This window comes from Cygnus olor, chromosome 1, assembly GCF_009769625.2.
Source record: "Cygnus olor isolate bCygOlo1 chromosome 1, bCygOlo1.pri.v2, whole genome shotgun sequence".
Lineage (NCBI taxonomy): Eukaryota > Metazoa > Chordata > Aves > Anseriformes > Anatidae > Cygnus > Cygnus olor.
Genome location: NC_049169.1, coordinates 31,526,794 through 31,548,440, shown reverse-complemented (window position 1 = coordinate 31,548,440; position 21,647 = coordinate 31,526,794). Strand labels below are relative to the sequence as shown.

Sequence of the window (21,647 nt, the reverse complement as noted above, 5' to 3'; positions counted from 1 at the left end):
ATCGTTTAGCATTAGCAAAGTTAGCATTGATCGCGGAATTGCAGAGGCTGGAAGACACCTCTGGAGATCACCTTGCCCAACACCCTGCTCACAGCAGGTCAGCTAGAGAAAATTGTTCATGGATGTGCCCAGCCAGTTTTTGAGTATCTCCAAGGGTGGAGACTACACAACCTTTTTGGGCTACCTCTGTCAGTGTTTGATCACCCTCATCATCATAAAAAAAAAAAAAAAAGGAAAAAAAAAGAAAAAAATGTTTATTCTTATGTTTAAACAGCTTTTCCCATTTTAAAATTTGTGCCTGCTGTCTCTTATTCTGTTTCTGGGCACCTGAGTCTGCCTTCTTTATTATTGCGCATGAGGTATTTATACACACTGAGCAGATCCTCCTAAGCTGTCTCCTCTCCAGGCTGAATTGTCCCAGCTCTCTCAGCCTCTCCTCTTATGAAAGATGCTCCAGTTCCTTAATCATGTTTATGGCCCTTCACTAGACTCATTCCTGTACGTTTTTGTCTGTCTTGTGGGGGGGAGTCCAGGACTGGACACAGTTCTCTCAGTGTGGTCAGAGCACATTGCTGACTCATGTTCAACTTGCCTGCTAGGTGTTTTTCTGCCAATCTGCTTTCCAGCTGGTCACCCTTCTGCTTGTGCTGGTACCTGGGGTTGCTCCTGCCCAGGTGCAGGACTTGGCATTTCCCCTTCTTGACCTTCAAGAGATTCCCATTGCCCCATTTCTCCAGACTGCTGAGGACCCCTTGAATGGCAACAAAATCAACTGGTGTGTCAACCACACCTTCTGGTTCTGTAACATCTCAAATTTGCTGAGGAGGCACTCTGTCCAATCAGCCAGCTCATGTGTGAAGAGGTTAAACAAGGGATGAAGGAAAAAAGTCTGTATAAGGAAATTACATGGCTCATATCACTGTATTCTCTGAGAGGCACAAATTTAGTTCTGTGCTCCCTGCCTGGATGCTGACTGTGCTTCTGTGTTGAGTCTCAGTCCACTGAACCTATAGAGGTCCATGCACCCATATTGGTGTATGACAAGATGGCAATAAGTGTGCAGCCAGCTTCACTAGCCTTTATCTACAAGCAGAGGGGATCTTTCTTCCATCACTCTGCTGTGCCATCAATGGGCAATAAAAAGCCCCTCCTGCTGTGAGGGTAGCCTCACACTGACCTGGGATGCCACTTCTCTCCTCTATCCAGGAGGGATAGTGTTCTTGATGATTCAACAGTCAGGGTTAAAATAAATAAATACCACAACTACCTTCCCCATTTTGTACAGGTATTTGGGCTAAATAAGCTCTAAGTCTCCCCTGAAACTTGCATTATACATTTTGCTTTGGGTAATATTTTAGCCAAGGGCTATAAAGGCAGTGTACTTACTGAAGAGGTTTTGTTTACCTTTGATTTTCTAGACCATATATTAGCCTAGAAACCAACATTTTGTGGACCATATGTGATAAGGAAAATGACGTTTTCCATTTCTATTATTGGTTGAAAAGTCAGATTACACTACTTTTAAGTTTTGTTGTTGTTGTTTTTCCTTGCATGTATTTAAGCACGTATTACCACAATTAATGTATTAACACAATTCTGTACTTGCTAAAGCACTGGTTTGGGTCTATGCAGCAGGCAGCTGTTTTGTCAGAGAAAAAAAGTTGTTTGAACAGCCCAAGGGAATGACAGCTGACAACCTAAAACTATCAGGTCCCAGACTGTTGGATTTGAACTGAATCAAATTTATCAGTCTGTTACTATGCCTAACAAAGTCTAAGACATTAGCCAGACACAGAATGCCCTATATGAATTAACAGCCTCCTCAGTGAGAGTGTTATGGGGATTTCAGCATACTGTTGTATTCCACAGCATTTTGCCATTACCAAAACAGTTTTCTTGCCAGCAGAAAACTGTACTGCAGTTGCAGTAGGTTCCACCATAGGTTGGTGCATTGGGTTTACATGGCAAGGTTTTGGTAGCAGGGGGCTGCAGGGGTGGCCTCTGTGAGAAGAATATGAAAGCTGCCCCATGTTAGATAAGAGACCAGCCAGCTCCAAAGGGACCCACCGCTACCCAGAGCCAAGTCAATAAGCAATGTTGTTTGTGCATCTGGAAGAGCAGAATTAAGAAAGGGGGAAAAATTGCTGCACAATAGCAGCTGGGAGAGAGGGGTGAGAAAATGTGAGAGAAGCAGCCCTGCAGAGCCCCCAAGGTCAGTGCAGCAGGAGGGCAGGAGGCGCTCCAGGGATGCAGCCGAAGTTCCCCTGTGGCCCATGGAGAGCCCCCGCAGGAGCAGGCCCCGGGCCGGAGCTGCAGCCCGTGGAGAGGAGCCCCCGCAGGAGCAGGGGGTCTGGGGGGAGCTGCCGCCCACCCGTGGGGGACCCGTGCTGGAGCAGTTTGCTCCTGGGGGATGGACCCCGTGGTACGGAGCCAGGTGGGAGCAGTTCTTGAAGAGCTGCTGCCTGTGGGCAGCCCCCGCAGGCTCAGTTCGGGAAGGACGGCATCCCGTGGGAGGGACCCCACGTGGAGCAGGGGCAGAGAGTGACCGTGAAGGAGCGGCAGAGACGAAGCTTCAGGGACTGACCGCAGCCCCCGTTTCCTGTTCCCCTGCACTGCTCAGGGGCAGGAGGTAGAATAGGGTGGATGGGGGGAAGGTGTTTTTAGGTTTTTGTTTGTTTGTTTCTCACTGGTCTAGCTTGTTAGTAATAGGTACCAAATTTCATTAATCTCCCTATGCTGAGTCTGTTTTGCCCATGACTGGGCATGGGCAAAACATGATGGGCAGCTGAGTGATCTCCCTGTCCTTATCTCAACCCTTGAGTCCTTTCCATTGTATTTGCTCCCCCTTTTCCTTTGAGGAGGGGGAGTGAGAGAGCAACTGTGGTGGAGCTCAGCTGCCTAACTGAGTAAAATCACCACAGATGGTGAGGAGCTTATGGGTCTATGTGTGGAGTACAGGTTATGTGGATTAGGTAAAAACATCAGGATCCAAGGTCTAAACACTAATTATTTCAAGCACAAAATATTCTTTCATATGTGGAAAAGCAAAATTTTTTAACAGTATCACAGACTTCTCTTATCATCACCAAGCAGCTGCCTCACTGATTTAACCAGGGATGTAGAGCAGTCAGGTTCCTCATACAGACAACAGCACTGTTTCTGTACAGGTATGACCTCCTGTAACACGGTAGTTTGATACCAGACTGTGGAGGATAAATTCTTGCAAAGGAAACAAGAAATCACTTTCTTGTTGCATAAGTGCTGGAACTACTTCTTCTATCCTCCAGTTGGAAGACATTGCACCATGCTCATGCTTCAGCAACACTGCAAAAGAATGGAGTAATTACAGAATCTGCTACCTGTTCCCCATGTATTTCTTTCTTGCTCCTCGTGCCCTGACCTTAGCAGTTCAAGGAGGGCTTTCCCTGTCTCTTTGCATGGCTGTCACACATCAAAAGCTCTTAGGCCACATTCATACATTTTTGTGTTTCAATTTTGTTTCACTGTCATGTTCACAACTGAATAGCTCAGTGCTGCAGCACCCTGCTGAATGCAGGAGGAAATTACTTCTGCCTCACAGCTCTCAAAAATCTGTGTCCTACCACAGACCAGCTCCTTTCAAGGCCCTTCCATGGCTGCTGTTCACTGAGGGGATGTCCCCAGACCCAGTAACCCACATGCAAATTTCTATGTACAGCTTAGACACAGATGTTCAAGACTATATACACTATACAAAACAACATGGGAAACAACTTTTGGGGCAGATAAATAATACAGGCTATAAAATAAGGGTCAGAAGACCTACCTTGAGCTTCCCAAGTTGGCCACAACGGAGATTACTCCTCTTGCTTGTCTGTCATGATATCTGAACACAAGCTTTTATGTTTGGACAGAAGTAGCTTTCAAGAAAACAGGGCACTGTGGCACCAGCCACCAGAAACAAGAATGATTTCAAACATATAGCCTATTTTAAACACACCTACTTCCAGATCTTCAGCTGTGCAGCTGGTCTCTACAATGCAATGAAGTATTCAGGGTTATGTAGTGAGTGTCAGCAACCAGACACCCAGAGTATGGGTAAGGGGGTTGTAGAGGGGTTTTATAGTTTGATAGCTTTTTACTTGAAAATGTGGATGTGCAGAACACGGTGCACTAAGCTTCGACACATCTTTGGCCTGGGTTTTGGTCACACACACACACACCTCTCTTCAAGGGTGAAGAGGGTAGGGTGAAACCCATCCCTTTTGCAACTTTCCATTTCCCATTGTCATAAAATTTCTGAAAAAGCCTCAGGAGGAGATAATGCCTCTACCAGATGATTTCGTAATGAGGACTGCAGGAAACTTTTGCCGTGTTATCTAGAGCACTTACATTTCACTGGAGGAACATATAATTTAACTAATCATTTGAGCTTTTTTGCTCACTTTTATGCTACTAATCCTCAGAGTTCTTCCAGGGATGTGAACAACAGAAAATTCAAGTAAGATGTATACTCAAGCAAGGTTTGGTGGTTTTTAATGACGAGTGCAGGGGACTCCTCACACTGAATTCACAGATTGCTCTTAGATAAGATCTCCACCTCCATGGGGTCTCACAAGCTTTGGTGTTTTTTCTCAAACCCACCTCGCAAGTCAAGCAGCTTCCTTCCTCAAGGAAGCAAAACTAGAGTTCATGGAAACTAACCATGTAAAATCCACTGCCTAAAGTATACTAAGGCTTCCTGAGAAGCTGGGGACTGAAACGGTCGTATGGCCTAAGTCTCTTGCTGAAGCTCCCAGGACTCAGTGATTCCCCTTTCATCGTAAGTAATGCACATGCCAATGGCAGTACCATATTTTGGCAAAAGCTTCTGATAAATCTGTCCCTTTGCTCAATTATGGCTGCAGCTCTTGCCAGTGCAGACTCAGCCTTTTGGCTCAGTTGTCATTCTCCATCATCCAGCTAATGCAGTTATTTCCGTATTATAGGCCCATTATTTTACACTGAAGATACCTGGTTAATATATTAGCTAAAGGGATGCTGAGAATAGTCCGCTGCCTTTAGCAAGGAATATTGGATGCTTTTGTCTTTGAAAAGTCCCACTGGTCTTTCCTTTGTGAATGGCTGTAAATTGCTTACTGGAACAAAAATGCCACTTTTTGTCCAATTCTTTCTTGATTTTACCCAGGAGGTACATAGCAGAGGTTGATTAAATCACTTGGTGTTGCTCTCTGTCTAAAAGAGATGCATGGATCTCAGCATATGCATTCAAGAGTCCATAAAAGAAGAGAAAAAGTTTTGCATTCCCAGTTACCTGTTGTCCATCCCATTTTTGAAGGACATTTACATACTTTAAGACAGACATTTTTTTTCAGTTAAGGCTATGCAAATGTTAGAGGCTCAGTCTGAACCAGCTGTCTCCACAGGACAGCCATCCTAAAGAGGGAGATCATCTTTTACAGGTGTCTCTTTTCTACTTCTAGAGCTAATTTAAATTCCTAATCTAGATGACTACTTTAATTAGTATCTCAACTTTGAGGTCACTTAAGTAAAGCTAGGCGAGGTAATGCCCAATGAAGCCTGCAAAATATTTACATATATTTTTTTTTCTTTTAGGCAAAACCTTCTTTTAATTTTGGAGGACAGGCAAATCCTGAGGAGCATCTTCTTGGTGCTAGAGAATCCAGAGGTGATGATAGTGTTAAAACAATATAAAAGAAAACAAGAATAACTGTGTTTTCCTTTAGAAAATTTATTTCCTTCCCAAACCTCTCCAGAATTCCCAGTAAACATCCACACATTTGGGAGTGGGAGCCATTTCAGATCTGCTTCCATTTCTCAGTTAACATGAGCGCAAAAATTAGAGGGGATGTTACTCATTTTCATACCAGCAGAAATGGTGAGGCATTCAACCTTGCACTGAGAACAGAGGTGAGGTAAAATATAAGATATTCTGTAAATATAAACTCTTTAAAATAAAATGATACAGATGACATAAAAGTATAAAAACTGTTACTGACATGAATAATTCACTAACTATTGCATGGTATAAGTCACCAACTAATGTGTATTACGTGCCATTTAATAGTGGATGTATTTGAAGAAATATGGAAATTGGAATACTTTAATAACTTTCTATATGAAAGATGATGAGACTGCCTAAATGATTAAGAGGAAGATATGTTATAATGAACTAAAGCCACTCGAGTGTAAGGTAATTTTAATTCAAATCTCCATCTGCTTATGTATAATTAAGACTCATTTAACAAGTTAATGCCTAACAGAGAGAACTGATAAGTTTGGTATTAAAGAGCTTAAGAGAAGTAAATTAAACTGTCTAGTTTGAGGAGCTTTCATTTGAATTCCCTGTACCTGAACCAAAACACAATCTTCCCGGGGCATTTCTTTACCCTGACCGTGCAGCCAGGTACCAAACCTGGAGAGAAAAAGGAGGCAACAAAGCAGAATATCCTTTTTATATTTTAATTTTTGATATCATGTCAAGTCAGGAGTTTGACAGCATCTTTGCTGACATGAATATTTATACTGTTCAATCTGCTCACTATATAGTATCTATACACCATTAAGAAGACACTTTGCATGCCATCAAAAATATTTATGCATTGCAGAGATTGCCAGTGGGGTTAAATAACCTATGAAAATAAGAGGGTTGCCTTTGAAGTGCAAAAAAGTAATATTTTAATCAGTAGTAAATTTTATGTGATATTCACCCGCTTAACTTTCTATTTCATTCATTCTTCAAATATCTTTCCTGCAAGGTCCAGTAGTCAAAACAGTGACTTCAACCTTTTCATCTTTCATCATGCAATTTTAATTTTTTTTTTTTTTGGCTTCTTATCCACTGTCAAGATGAGAGTTTCCTATATTCACTTCACACTTAAAATTCCCTGTGCTTTCAATTTTTTTGTCACTGGAGCCAGACATCAGCTTTGATTGCTCCTAGCACTCAGCGATAAGTTAAACACTTTGAGGAATGTATTGCAAGAACAAATGTCACAGCTTGTCCAATGCTTATTGCAGTATAGCTGTTTTCAAATGAAGTAAGACAAAGAAATAAAGCTATGAGGTTTGATGACCAAAAGCCTATCAGTCTCAGTAAGTGACCAACACAGGACATTGTTGCAATATTTGAAGCCTACTGTTTTGTTCCTATGCCAAAGCAGACTTACTATTGACATGTTTTAGCATCAGTCTAAGAGCAGAAAAATCAGGGACTGAATTGTTTAAAAATATATAAAAGAATACAACTGATGTCTGGCTTCTAAAATTGAGACTGGGGCAATGGAGGTCCTTAAAATTCAAAAGGAAGTGAAATGTTCCTTTCTTTATACATCTATAGGTTAATGCAATGTACCTTTTGTAGTCTCTCCATTATCAAAGCATTTGGGTTAATATGCATTATGCATGTTACTGTATGTCTCACAAACAAGGGAGCATATATTTTAAAAGGTCTTCCTTTCCTCCAAGGCTTAAAAAATGCACTCTGTACAGAAATGTCTGCAAAGACATTTGCATCACTTCAGCGGAATGAGCTTCAAGTGGCATAGGAAGGGTACAGAACCAAATAATCTAAAACTGACTAAAGATGGAAACCGACAGTTACAGTAAGGCAAATGGTTCCATTTGTGCTGATAAGATGATCTATGAGAAAAAACAGACAAACAAACAAAAAAAAACCACAAAACACCTTTGTTTAGTGAAAGCCCCCAATATTTATCTTTCGAGTTCAAAAAAGTCCTGTTTCTAGAAGAAAGAGGAAAGAAATTAAGAAGGAATGATGGAAAGAGGAGCAAAGGAACAAGACTTAAAAATGCAACATGAGTTTACAGTGCCAGGAAATTAAAATTTTAGACAAATTTTAAATCCAAATGCACACACACACATAAAGTTAGAAGTTCATACCTACACCGTGTAGTGGTCTGTAGTGGGAGGGAGCATCCATCAGATTTGAATGCCGTTCTTGAACCATACATCTTTTCTCTGTGAAATACTGCCGACACCCCCCCATCCCCTCTTTCCTGAGTATATCCCAGAATAAGTTGTGCTGAGACACCCCAAACATCCTGGATGGCACTGTCACTTCTGGCTTTTGGGATGACTGTTTCATGGGACATCTTTGTTTTGTTGCTGAAGAAAGGAACTTTCAGTAGGGAACATCAGCGTGAGACTAATTAGTTAATAAAGACTCAGTCCCATGCTCTGCCCCTTCCCATGGTCTAGTGAGTGTGAAAAGCAGCACATCTATCTGGGTGTAACTCAACCATCAGTCTTACTTTACAGTTTGTATTGGAAGTTAATATCATCCTGGTAGCTCAACCCACAGCTACCACACAGATGGTATATGAGACAATCCCTTCTTTGGAGCTACTTCATCTCCTTGGTAAAACAATTAATTAAATAAATAAAAACATATATTTCTAAATATCTGTCTAATGTGGGTCACTGGCGAAACAGCTTTTGTTATCAAGGCACAATAAGAATCCTTACACATGGTCTTTGGGAATCTCAGGAACGGGTAACTTTTAAACTCTCAAGTAGTCTTCACCATCTAAGCACTCTTTACAACAGGGTAATTCCACTTCTTAATCTCACTGGTATCAGTGTTTCACACAGCCATCCAAATGCCCTTTTTCCCTGTCTCAGAGCCCGATGATGTGGGTGAGGAAAGTCAAGCTCCTTAATCTCCAGGAGGAGGCAAAGCTGCATGTAGCTGAAGGTTCTCACAGAAAGAGCCTTTCCCCAGGAGGACAGAAACCTGCTGGCTCCCAGGGAGGGCCCAGGGTCTATACTTGGGCTGGCTGCCCTGCCACCCACACCCCAAATTCCCAGGTTGTGCCTAGTCTCAGAGGTGCCATCCAACACCAGTCAGCTGTCCATGTAGGAATTCACATTTGGGAGAGATTAATGACGTCTGAAAACCCGGGCAAAACTTACACATGCTGCAGCTATCTGTAAATAAAAGTGAAGTGTTTAGCCTCACAAATGCAGCAGTAGGCATCCAAGAGGAATGCTCCTCTTTAAACAAAGAAATGTGCTTCAGAGCAAAGGCATTTAAAGAAAAAGCCTGCTCATGATCCCTCTGTAAATGTATTTTCTCCACCAGCAGGTGTTACCCAACCTGCCTCTCTCAGAGCACACCACGACCAGGTTTGTGACAGCTGCTCTGTTTTGCTTTAGCCAAACACTACTCCTCAGCATGTTCATTTTATCCTGGCTTCTCAAGAGCATTTAATGCCCTGAAAAAAAGCAGTAGGCCCATAAAATGGATATTAATAGAGCATTTAACACATACATGTTTGTGATTAGCAGCTTAAAGGTTAAGGGCCCAAATAAAACAAAAACAACTCCAGTCTTGAGCCAGGAGGTATTTTAGCAAACCAGGCATGTCACACACCAAGGATGCTGTTCTATAATTTGTAGAAATGTGTTTTGGATATAAAACTTTTTTTTTTTTTTTTAAGAAAAGTCAGACATCATGATATTAATGAGTAATTCAATCCCCACAAGTTTAGAAAGCATAATGCTAACGTTGCTGCATCATCTCTTCTGAGAGCCACGTAGCAGGGCAATGCATCAAACAGACTAGTTTCCATCTCTCTTCCCATTCAATTCAGATAGTGTTGGCGGTCTCTTTCTTTTAAAAAGCATAATAGCCTGACTTAGGTGGTTTAGTTCATTGTCTAAAAATACCATTTTCCCTTTAGGGATACTTACATTGGAGAGGAAGATGCAGTGAATCCACAAATTCTAACCTTACCTATGGTGGCAGTACAGTTTTCAAGTGACACAAGATAACTATTTTTACATGGTCATCTTGCTGGCTCCATAGGAAGAATTACCTCCCGCTGGTCCCAGCTGGGTCCCAGCATTGGGGGAGGGATAAGTGGGATATTAACTCCTTCTCCAGCTGTGATGTGGCCTTGATAACACACCTGTTTCTGCCTTTTGCTCCTCATCCCAGAGCTGCAAGCAACAATCAGGCAAGAGCTGGTCTTGTTCCAGTTGGAAAGCATTTTTATTTCTTATGTTCCTTCTTAAAAAAATAAAAATAAAAACAGTGGCTTATCTGTTCTCATAACAGATAAGCCACTTTTCTTTAAAGATTTATGACAACATGAAAAGTATTTTGTTTCTTCTCTTTAACCATGCCTCAGTACTAAAATGTTATTTTCCTCATTAAGAAAGGATGACACTTGGAAAAAAGTATACATGGGGATAAACAGCATGTGGGATGTCAGCCTTGGATTTCACTGATACAGAACTGCTGGGATGAGGGAGTGCAACACCGAGTCCTACCCCACAGAGAACCAGCTGTAAGCAGCAAACCCCTCGGCTGCCTCTCAGCCCCTCTGCATCACCAGCCCAGCCCGGCTCTAGGGCCGCGTGGTTATTTTCCACCTTAGGAGAAAGGATCGAGGCATTTCATCAGGGCAAAACTCAACACTTCTCCCAAAGACTGCATAGGGGAGAAAGGAAATGTCACTTAATAACCATAGCTACAGGCTAGCAGAGAAGAGAAAAACATGGAAAAATGCCGGATGAAGGATTTGGCAGGGACATGCTGATTCCAGCAGGTGAAGAAGGAGGGAAAAGAGGGGCAGCTCTGGCAGGCAGTGGCAGCGTGCTGAGCTAGAAACTGTGTCACAGCATGCCACCAGGAGGGACGGGCACAGCAGGACCTTGGCTTTATGGTGGGCACTGGGCCAGCCCTGACAATGGCCTGGCAAAGACTTTTTTGGGGGTGGAAGGTGTGTGTGTGTGTTGTTGTTTATATTATTATTTTAATGGTTTTATTAGTTAATATCAATATAGATCCTTTCGGTTTTGCTGCTCTCGTATACAGTTATCTAAACTGTCAATTTAATCCCTATGATTTTACTGCCTTTTTTTTTTTTTTCTCCCAGAATAAAATATTGCTGTATCACCTCTCAATCTTCACTTTGTCTCTTACTAATTTTCAATAGGTCTCCTCAGATTTGCATTTCCATTTACAGCATCTTAATATATCATCTCTACAAATATTGTTTGTTTCCCTAGTTATTCTCTATTACTTAAAATCCCCATCCAGCTAGGTCTTTTCTCTAATTAGACATGGATTTTCCTGATTTTATTTCTCAATGATGAAAATAATGACTTTAAATTTTCTGAAGATTCTCATTTTTCTCTGAATTTGGGCAACATAATATTTAGTTTGAGAGGAGTTCTGAGTCATGATTTAATAATGGGGAGAAAAGAAATCCTGTATTTAAAAGAAAGGCATAGCAATAGCTATTATCCGGAACTGATGGCAGTTGAATTCTGATTAGGAATGAGACCTGTTTTTAGAATTGTGTTCACTGAAACACAACAAGAGTGAAATCTCCATGCACTGATGTCTCTAACAGAAGGATGTGTATCTTTCTAGATGACTTAGGTTTGTCAAAGACAGTTTACTGGATTTGTTGGAGGGACAATCTGGTGAAAGCCCCTTGACGCTATACTCTATCACCCTATGATCCTTTCTGGTGTTGGATTCCACCCTTTTCCTAAGTTAATAAGAAAAATTTGAAGTATTCTTTATGTGCAAACAGCTATATCTTTAGCAGAGGATGTAGGATGGTGCTTCCCTGAGTCTGATATGGAAAATATTCTGATTATCAAATTGTGAACTGTGAGTGGCATAATTTTCCTAAGCACTCAGGGAGTAGCATTCTTATTGTATTTACGTACCTAGAGATGCAGAGAGTGCTGCCAGTGCTTACTGGTGCCAAAAGTGGCTAAAAAACAAATGACTGTTTTCCAGAATTAGGGACTTTGAAATAATCTGTCTTTCTGCATATTTAAGCATGTCTTTTAAAACCTGATGCCAAGTGACTTCAGCACCTAATACTGTTACCAAAAACATTTCCATCAGTTAAGAACCCCTGTGACTCAGGGGCAGGGATTAAAAAAAATGGGGATATTGAACAATGGCTTCAAAACCCTAGTGGCTGCCCAGGACTAGCCACTTCAGTTTACCATGACTCACTGGGCTGCCAGCAGCAGCAGCTAAGAAGATGCCCCAGTGGTAACCTAGGTGCCTCTGCCACAAAAAGAGACAAGGACTCCATTGGGCACTCAGACAGCAAGTTGCCCTTGCTCCTGAGCACCAGTTAGCTCCCCGTGGGGCTCTTTCAAACTACCTGGATGCTCCTCAATAGCAAAATTAAAACCTGAACTAATTTAGATGTTTTTCATTCTCTATTTTTTCTTAACTTGTCATCTATGAAAACGTCAGTGACAACCACCGCTAGTTTTCATGCATGAGATTTGGCTCGAAGTTAGCCATGTGCTCTGGTTATGTTTTGTATGTGTAGAATAAATAGCAAGCTTTGTCAGAAAAAGGACCCACAGTAATGACCTGACAGCACAAAGCACAGCAATGTATCAATCAATCATTCAATCGACTAATAATAGCAGGTAAGAAAAAGAAAGGAAAAGAAAGGAAAAGAAAGGAAAGGAAAGGAAAAGAAAAGGAAAGGAAAGGAAAGGAAAGGAAAGGAAAGGAAAGGAAAGGAAAGGAAAGAAAAGGAGAGAGCCACACACCCCTGCGTATTCTGAAAAAAAAAAAAAAAAAAGCAAAGCTAATTCATAAGAACTAGCCAATGGAATGATGGAATCATGTCTTGTGTTTTTGAAATCTCTATATGCTGTAAAAATCATGCATGGTGAAACAAATCATCCTTTAAAGGCAGACGGTCAATTGAAATCAAACTCTTGACCTTTTTTTTTCTTAAAGATAAGCAATAATTTATTTCTCTTTCATCTTCACAATTATCACAGACTGCCTAGCTACATGACCAATGCTACTACAGAACACAGGAGAATTGCCCACCTACACTTTACTTGGACAAATACAATTGCAATTTACAGATTAAATGTACTGTACAATGTGTTGTTGGAAAAGGTCATTCTTATCTATATGACGAGATGTGACATATGATTTATAAACAGATGCAATCTACAATGTAAAACTTCAACAATTTGTTAAGCCAAGAATACAGTATAAAGCATTTTGTTTTGGTATTGTATTGTTACTAAAGTAGAAAAAAGAAAACTAGAGAAATAAATCCAGATCTGAACTTACAGAATATGTATTAGGTTAAGAAATTAATTGGTTTCTCCACTTTTTTTTTTGTTTGTTTTGCTTTTCTTTTTCATTTTTTTTTCTACAAATGAGTAATATGAATATATTGCAGGATAAGGAAGGACTGCCAGATAAAGAAGGTACCGTTATATGAAAAACAAATGAAAAATTACCAGGTAATTTTGCTTACAAAAAAGGTCAAACTATAAACAGTCACAAAATATATAAAAATGCCACATTGAACGAGGCAATCGTACTCTACCTAAACTGGTAGTATACTCTCTGAAAGAAGTTGCGTTCATACAGTAGTAACTGATAAAAAGGCATTGTGCACTCTTGTGCCGTCTGGAGATTTAGCACCATGTGTCATCAGTTCTTGGATTGTCATCCAGTTGTCCAAGATTTTCTTGTTTCTCTTTTTCATCATCTTTTTGTGACTCAGTTCAATAATGTTAATTTCCTTTTTGCCCTCGCTGCCACTCTGCGGACTTTCCTTGAGACACTCCAGCCTGCTACGCATCATGAACTCCCGTCGCCTCCTCTGTTCCTTAGCTCGCACCAAATGCTGCTTCCGCTCTTCTTTGCTCCAGTAGCGACCCATCTTCATCTCACTCATTGTATCATCATCTGTCGTCATTCCACTGCGCTCCTCTTTAATTTTTAAGGCACGTTCCTTCAGGATTCTGTCTCGAACTGGTCTCTTTGTGATATATCTCGTCCCATCGCTCCTTATTTTCACTTTCCATTCCATCTTAGGCTCCGCACACTTCTGTGTGTCTTTGCACATGCTCACCAGGCTGAGTTGGCTTTGGGCGTACTCCACAGCTGACTTCTGCTGGATCAGCTGCATGTAGCTTTGATAATGCTTTGCATGAGCAGGTATATTCCCATACCTGTAAGAAGAGCTGTGATATGGGGACAGGTAGGGAATGTGCTCGCTGCTCTGCTTTTCTTGGTCTGTGAATTTGCCACTTTCTGATGCCAGCACAGTGTCTTCAGCAGCACTGTTTTGTTCAGTGGGTTTGGTTTTGGCTGAGGTTGTCTCCTTGTTGCTTTGTCCTGAGGATGACTGATTAGCCACAATTGTGCTCCTCAGGTTTTTCCTGTTGGTGATACTGATCATCCGCTGAAGAGAGTTGTCAGGGGATCGCTCCACGGTCAAGGGAGTGCTCCTGCAACTTTCTGCCGTGTTGTAGGCACTGGAGCTGTCCTTGTCAGACTTCTCAGGGTGCTCCATGATGTCATCCAGTTTGCCTCTTTGCACGTCTATGCTGGTGTTGTAATTCCTGAACCCTTCATCATGTAAAGCCCAAATGTCTCCGTACTGATCCCTCACCTTTTGGAGTCGGTGAGCTTGCATAATATTCTGACATTCGAGTTCAATGTTCCTCAGTTCCTCATTGAGCAGTTGTAGCTCATGCTCCACTCCGTCTTGCTCTCTTCTGTTGCACTCTATTGTGCTGCTCGAGTAATACAGGTCGTACTCCCCATGGTTTCGAATCTTGCACTTCAGTTCCAGCAGCTGTCGAAACCTTTCACATTCCTCCTCTGGGTTCCCTATGAAATCAGACTCAACGTATTCCCCTGACAAAAAGCTTTCATTGCACTGGAGCTCAACACTTCCTAATGTATCCTGGCTGTGACCCAGCTCCTGTTTGCACTGCAGGGTAGCGCTGTTCTGCTCCTCAGGTGCATTTTCTTGCTCCGAGCTCTCATCGTTACGCAAACTTTCATCTGTAGGTCCCACCCCACTGTCCTTTTCATGATTGTTGGATGATGAGGTTGCAGTGTCTGTAGTTCCATCCTCTTCCTCATGTTTCTTTGGCTAAACAAAGGAGCAAACCAAAGGGATTATCAAACACAGATCACAGTACTTGAGAATATTTTCCAGCTCTGTTTTGCTTAAGCAGCTGGGATATTATTTAAGCTGAATTAAAACAGATCACTAGACAGCAGTCCTACTGCTCATGGCTTTTAAACATTTCTGAGAGTCATGCTGTGGTGGCCATACTGAGTGAAGCAGATGAATTACAGCACTAGTCACATATCTTCTAAAGTCTGGAAAGAAATATTTCCCTCTCTAGCTAAGCCATCTCTTCTCAGTGCTTAAAGATAATGATCACCAGATGGTGCACTGTTTTTGATTCTGGATTATGGCCAGAGACTGGTGGAGTTGAAATCTTCTCAAACTTGGGAAAAAGCTTCAGTGCTGGTATCACTTCAAAAAAATAGAGCATCAAACCAATCAAACAATGACTGGTGCAATCTAAGAGGGTATAAAAAGACTACTTTCATCAATGGGACTTTTTTTTTTTTTAACCAGTGGACTCTGTGTGATCCATGGAGATGGGGGGGGGGCGGTTGAAGCCTGCAGAGGGCCAGCCTGTTCCGCTACACCCTCCATGGCCCTCTCTCACATTTCTTGCTTTCAGTAATCTTTTTCTGAAAGACTATTCGTTTTGAATTCCAGGATTTTGCTCAAGTAGACCTCTCTCACATCTCTGGAGACCATTTCTATTCACTAGTTGGAGTTTATATTCCATAGAAATAAAAACAGCCTTTTACCATTAAGTGTAGAACAACACTGAGTGCTTGCCATGGGCCTAATGTCAAGCTTTTAGGCTGTTGTTTTTTAATTCACACCCCACTCTTTGTACCTAACCTATTTATATTCTTTTATATTCAAAGAATGTGAGATAATGTCTCTCTGAAGAGACACATGCTTTTTATTTTTCAAACTGGATGTGAAAAGAATTTCCCCCTACTCCCCTTACAGCGCAATCATACAGAGTGCAATTTATATGGCCTGTTCGCCAAATATCTAAGTGCACATAGTATCAACCAAATGCTTTTTCTCTTTTAGGAGGTATAATTGCATAATTGTGTATAATGGTAGTAATAATCAAGAGAAAAAAGGTACAGTGCACCCAATGAAAGGGAACAAACTCAAAGAGGCTACTGTCATAATTCCCTTTTTCTCTTCTTTGACAGACAGTAAAACAGGATGAAATGTGTCTCCTATCTCCTCCTTTTCCCCTCTTCATGTGCACTCCATGATCACACACCCTTCAGCTGGTTTCCTTTCTTCAAATGCAAGAAAAAATAATGGCCTAGTCTCAGAAAAACAAAGATAACCCCCGCCCTCAAATACAAAGTAATAGTGGAATAAAATAAATCTTGAAAGAAACACAGTATCCAGAGACTCCAGTGTTTGTGACAGACCAGTTAAAAATCTCTGAAAGGATATTTTAACAATGTTTTCTCAGACAAGACTTGCAAAGGAAAACTTCTCTTTAGAATAGTAGCACACATTTTGTACTCATCCTTTTGCGCACACAGCTGATAACAAAATGCATGATAACTGTTTAATTCTCATGCACCTTTGGTAGCCACACCTGCAATGTGTCAATTACTGTCTCTTTGCAAATGGGGGAGAAATTTCCCCCTTGAATTTTAAACATCATGGGATGGAATGTGTTCAGAGTTATTCAAGGGATTGTATAAAGGTTCAATGTTTCTTGATGTTGTAGGGTCAGAAATTTCTGGAAACTAGAGTTTGAAACTGTAAGGGACAAAATGTCATGAAAATTCTGCAAGTTTGTAAAATTCACTGGTACATATTTTTCCTATCTGAGATTCTCTTAGATCTTTCTATTTAGCCACTAAAAAGCAAAGGTATCTTGTTGTTACAGGAGGAAGGAATATGAAGAGTAGTACCAATAACACTCTAAATAACTATGGCAGAATTGTTCTATAACTATCATTTACCTACTCCTTATTTCTTCAACTTATGCATTGCTGTGAGATAGCATAAAGTATATTGGAAGGGTTTGTTATTTTATTTTATTTTATTTTATTCTATTCTATTCTATTCTATTCTATTCTATTCTATTTTATTCTATTTTATTTTATTTTTGTTTTGTTTTGTTTTGTTTTGTTTTATTAAGGCTTGTATATTTTTCCAAAGTGGCTGCAACAATTTGGTTTCATTTTTATGAGTATCTGGAGAAGTGGTGGGAATATACTGTCTTCATGCATCAGCTGTTTTTTTTTTTTAGAGCGACAAAATTTCATATTTTGCAGGGAGAAAAAATTCAATGTCTACAGAATTCTTCAAGAAAACCAAGGGTAACCAGAAGAAGAGCAACCCAACCAGGTAAGTGGCTAGAGCATTCACCAGGAATGCCAGAGATTTGGGTTTAATTTCATATTTTTCTCATTTACCTCTTCCAGGTGAGTGCTGCTACGTAAGCTATTCTGGTCCCATCTCTCACCTGCTTTGGAACTGCTCCAGTTTGTATTCACCTCTGCTGTCCCCAGATTTTTCAGCAGAGAAGTGACTCCAGTCTGGGTCATCTACACTGCACTCTGGAGACAGCACAGTGTCATCCATGATTCTCACTGCTCTGGAAAATGTTTAACAACTGACACGAGGGACAACAGCTCCTTCAGACCCCGGGACAACCTTGCTGCAGAACGGCTAGCGATTTGGGTGCCTGCCCCAAATGTAGGGCTCCATCTACCCTTGTGAAGGAGGAGGGCTATTATCCACTTGCTGACCCTGAGGGGAAGCAACATAGCACAACTTGCATTCAATTGACTAAACAAATGTTACCCCCTAAACAGGGTGGCTTATACATACTCTGTGTGCACAATTACATAGCTTCCAAAAGCTGAGCCACATGATGCTACTAGAGCTTTCTTTGCTGTCTCCATTGTGGCACCACACCAGCAAAGCATGTCTGGGCACATCTGAAAAATCCTTTAATGCATCTGTTTGCACAGTGTTTGAAACAGACTTTACAGTTTGGGCCCACAGAATCAACACTTTGAGAATTAGTGTCTTTTGTTCTCCTCACCACTTATCAACAATTTAAATTTTGCTTCTTCAAATTCCACGTGCTCTAGACAGAGTGAACATAAGACACTGCCATCTACTATCCATAATTAATGCACACACAAGATGTAATCAAAGCAAAATCTGTCTTTCCAGTCTCAAAGAAATCAAATGGGTGGGACTGAGCTGATCAAAAGTGTCTATAGTACAGACACCTGAATGTCAGGTAGTCACCTGGGGTTCTCCACTCTGTCATGAAGAAACAAATGTCTGTACAGTCAGATTCTTCTCAATCTAAAGCAGACATCCAAAGTAAGTTAAATACTTTCCCAGGATGTGGATATGTGCAAATAGTTCAATTAAGAAAACTGAAAGTAATACAGATATTTATTTTCTGTATGTTTTTGAGATACATCTAAAAAAATCCACTCTGACTCAAGTAAGGTAGTCCCTGGCTTTTCTTTTCTGGATTTGTCATCTTTGCCAGGGCCCCTGAACATGTTCAGACTGAGCAGTCTTTTACACCATGAAATTATTTTAATTTTATTTTGAAAACTAGCAAGTTTAATATCAGGTTAAGTCCCTTTTGAAAAACAAGAGATGGTCTCCAATTATCAATGCACTGCTTTTGTCAATGTTATCTATTATCTATTCCAAACAAAGTGTTTGTTTTTAAATGTACATTGTCAATCTCTGCTACAATTATTTCTGTTTGAAATACCAAAGGGCTCCTTAGGCCTCATCTTTGCAGTGAGAACTCAGATAATGAGAACGCGAACCTGGCGGTGCGTACAATCAAGCAATAAATGAACCTCAAAAGATTCTGCATTTCAGCTCCAGCAAGCATTCATGCCTATAAAATGGCTAATCTTACAGGAATTCAAGCACTGTTTTATTCTCATTTTCAACTTAGGATGTATACTGGGACTCAAAACCCAGGCTGCTACTAAAGTTTGAAAGCAGTGAGATTCAGTCAAGGGTTTTAATAAATCTAGCTGCTGGGCTCCCCAGTCAGCCTCTGACAGTGAAAGGGAGGCTGACCACAATGAGCGGAATTGCCAGTGGGAGGCTAACCATGAGACACCCCTGTCACTGGGGAAGACTGGGATTGATTTCAGTGGTGCATTAGAAGGGAAAATGCTCTTCTGCAAACAATGCTGTTCTTTTGAAACAGGCCTCAAAAAGGAATTTCCCCCAGATATTTTTACTGCATTACAGCTTTGAATGAACTACAATGAATTACTCTACACAATTCTTTCTTTTCTTAATAGGTTTTGATATATTCCATGATACTGATAAGAATTTCTGTATGGCATATCTATGGTATTCTTGTAAAAGTTATCAGTGCTGCACAATGGGCCACGGTATTCTGATGGGGAAGGAATACAATGAGTTATAAGAAATGGAGAATTACATCTTTCCTCTAGGTTTATTGGACTATTCTATATGGAGAAGATACAATTCTTGATTAAATTCCATAGAGTGGCTCAAAAACACAGAGAAGACACGACTGTCTACTTAATTCTATACTATTCTTCATTATAAACTGTACCACGTTTTTCTGTGACAGCTTGTACTACACGTTAAAATGGCATTCGGTAAAAAATACTCATATTCGTAAGGACAGTCTGCTATGATGTGCATTCATTCCTGCAGCTCACAATATTCATGATCACAAACAATTATGAAGCCAGAGGACTGTGTCCTGGTTCACAAAAATTAAGCCTGGTGTTGGAGCAAAATCTCCATGGCCAACCAGGGAGCTTGAAGCTAGTCAGCTTGGCTACTTGCAGCTGCAACAAGAGCAGTTTCATTACACCGATGTATTATGTGATTCACTCCAGGAAACTGCTAGGTTTCCTAGCCTAACAAGGAGTAAAGAACTAGTTTTCTGACTTGCCAAGTCACTACATAGAGTCTAGAAACAGCAGCTGTCACAACTTACTGATGCCCCATTACACATCAAGCTGCATTTGGTTGATTCAATTACTCATCAGAAGGGCAAAGAACTGTCTGGCTGTCCTAGAGTTACTTCAAGCAATGCAATGTCAGACACCTATAGAGTACAACTGACCGTAATCTTATCAAGTGTAGCTCTCTTCTACCTTAATATAAAATCTCAACAGGGGAAAAAATACTTGGTATAAGATCTCAATGGAAAAAAAAACAAAAAAAAAAAAACTCAAGTGGTTTGATGAAACCACCTCATAGAACATCACTGTTCAGTAATCAACACTAACCGCAACCCAAATCCAGTGAAAAAGTCAAGGTTTGACAGGATACTGGGAGTGGAAAATCACAACTGTGAAGTGATTTCGGAGGTCCGAAAATGTTGTGTCAGGGTTTAAAAGGGGTCTGTAGGCAGACCTGCTCAAGAATTTCCTCCAGAAGTGGGTGAAGATAGCACTGCACAAAGTAAAATGCTTTGCAAAGAACACGTGTTCTTTGTGACAGGAAATCTTTGGGTATCTAAGATAAAATTTCTGGTTAAAAAAATAAAAAGATGCCAGATCTCAGTTCAAAGTAGCTAGCAGTGCAGTATTTAGCACATTTGACCTGGGAAAGCAAGGCTTGGATCACTGCCTGGAAAAGACGATCATAACTAAAAGGCCATTATACATTCCATTGCAAGGCTCCCTTCACCTCTGATACCAGTTATTCTGCTTTGTGCGATTAATTAAATGCTTATAAGATCAAGGATTTGTAATCTGATCTATCATATTCCAGATAATAGACTTAATTGCTGAACTATTCTGTCAGTGTCTCTGTCCCAATGAATATTTAATTTGTGTAAAGTGAATGGCTTTAATGGGAGTTATCATCAGCACCAAAGCAAGAAGGGAGGTGGGGATAGAACAGGCTAGATGCAAGTTGAGGCCCCCAGCGAGGACTTGGCAGTGCAGGATTTAAAGCCAGGTCTCCCATTAGCCAAATAAGTTCCCTGGTTTCCAGAAGAAGGAAGGCTTTCAGCCTCTCTCCCTCTCTTCACTTCAAAGAAAAATGCCTCAGGCTTTGCTTTCGAAGAATTCAGAATGGGAAAAAAAAAACAAGTTACAGATTTCTGTGGGTAGAAAAAGAGTTTCTCCCCAGTGACACATATACAGAAGCCAGGAGATGAGGTGGGATGTTATGTGCTCAGCTCCACATGGGTGTGCATGCTGATAGATCATCTGGTTCAGGTGTGGATAAGGTCACTTACGCCTTCCACAAAAAAAAAAAAAAAAAAAAAAAAAGAACTGAGAAGATCCCCTGATGAAACTGTACTGCTGAGAGTGCACGTGTCTTCGCCGCAGCCCCATGGCTAACAGCACATATGGGCATGTAAAAGTTAGGATAAGAGCAAGCTGAGACTATATTAACAGTATGCTTCTTTGCCTCCATTAACAAAACAAATGATGAACTGTGCACTGTTGGTGTAAGAAAAATACTCTTGTATTACCAAAACACCTGTTCTTTCTTTTAAATGCCGTAATCTAAAAGTTAGATTACACACTGCACAGGCCAGCTCATACCTTGCTTATGTACTAGAGGAGCACCTGTCCCTGTTCAGAGCTCTACATGTCACATTAATACAATCCATTAAAAAAAAGACATAAAATATAACAACATAAACCCCAAACACTTCAGAATTAAAGAAAGCAAGAAATAATATTCTGAGAGCTCAGAGAAAATGAGAAATCTGCAGCTATCACAGTTTCCTAAATT

General features: G+C 40.7%; 1 protein-coding gene across 3 annotated transcripts in view; it reads right to left on the bottom strand.

Annotated features, from left to right (window-relative positions):
- Positions 1 to 12,756: 12,756 nt before the first annotated feature.
- Positions 12,757 to 21,647, bottom strand: part of PDZRN4 (PDZ domain containing ring finger 4) — a 244,198-nt gene continuing 235,307 nt past the window's right edge. For all 3 annotated transcript variants that reach the window (XM_040551286.1, XM_040551295.1, XM_040551304.1), the window contains one exon: positions 12,757 to 14,930. In XM_040551286.1, coding sequence (XP_040407220.1) covers positions 13,404 to 14,930 — 1,527 coding nt within the window. In that variant the 3' untranslated portion in view covers positions 12,757 to 13,403. The remainder of the gene's footprint in view (positions 14,931 to 21,647) is intronic.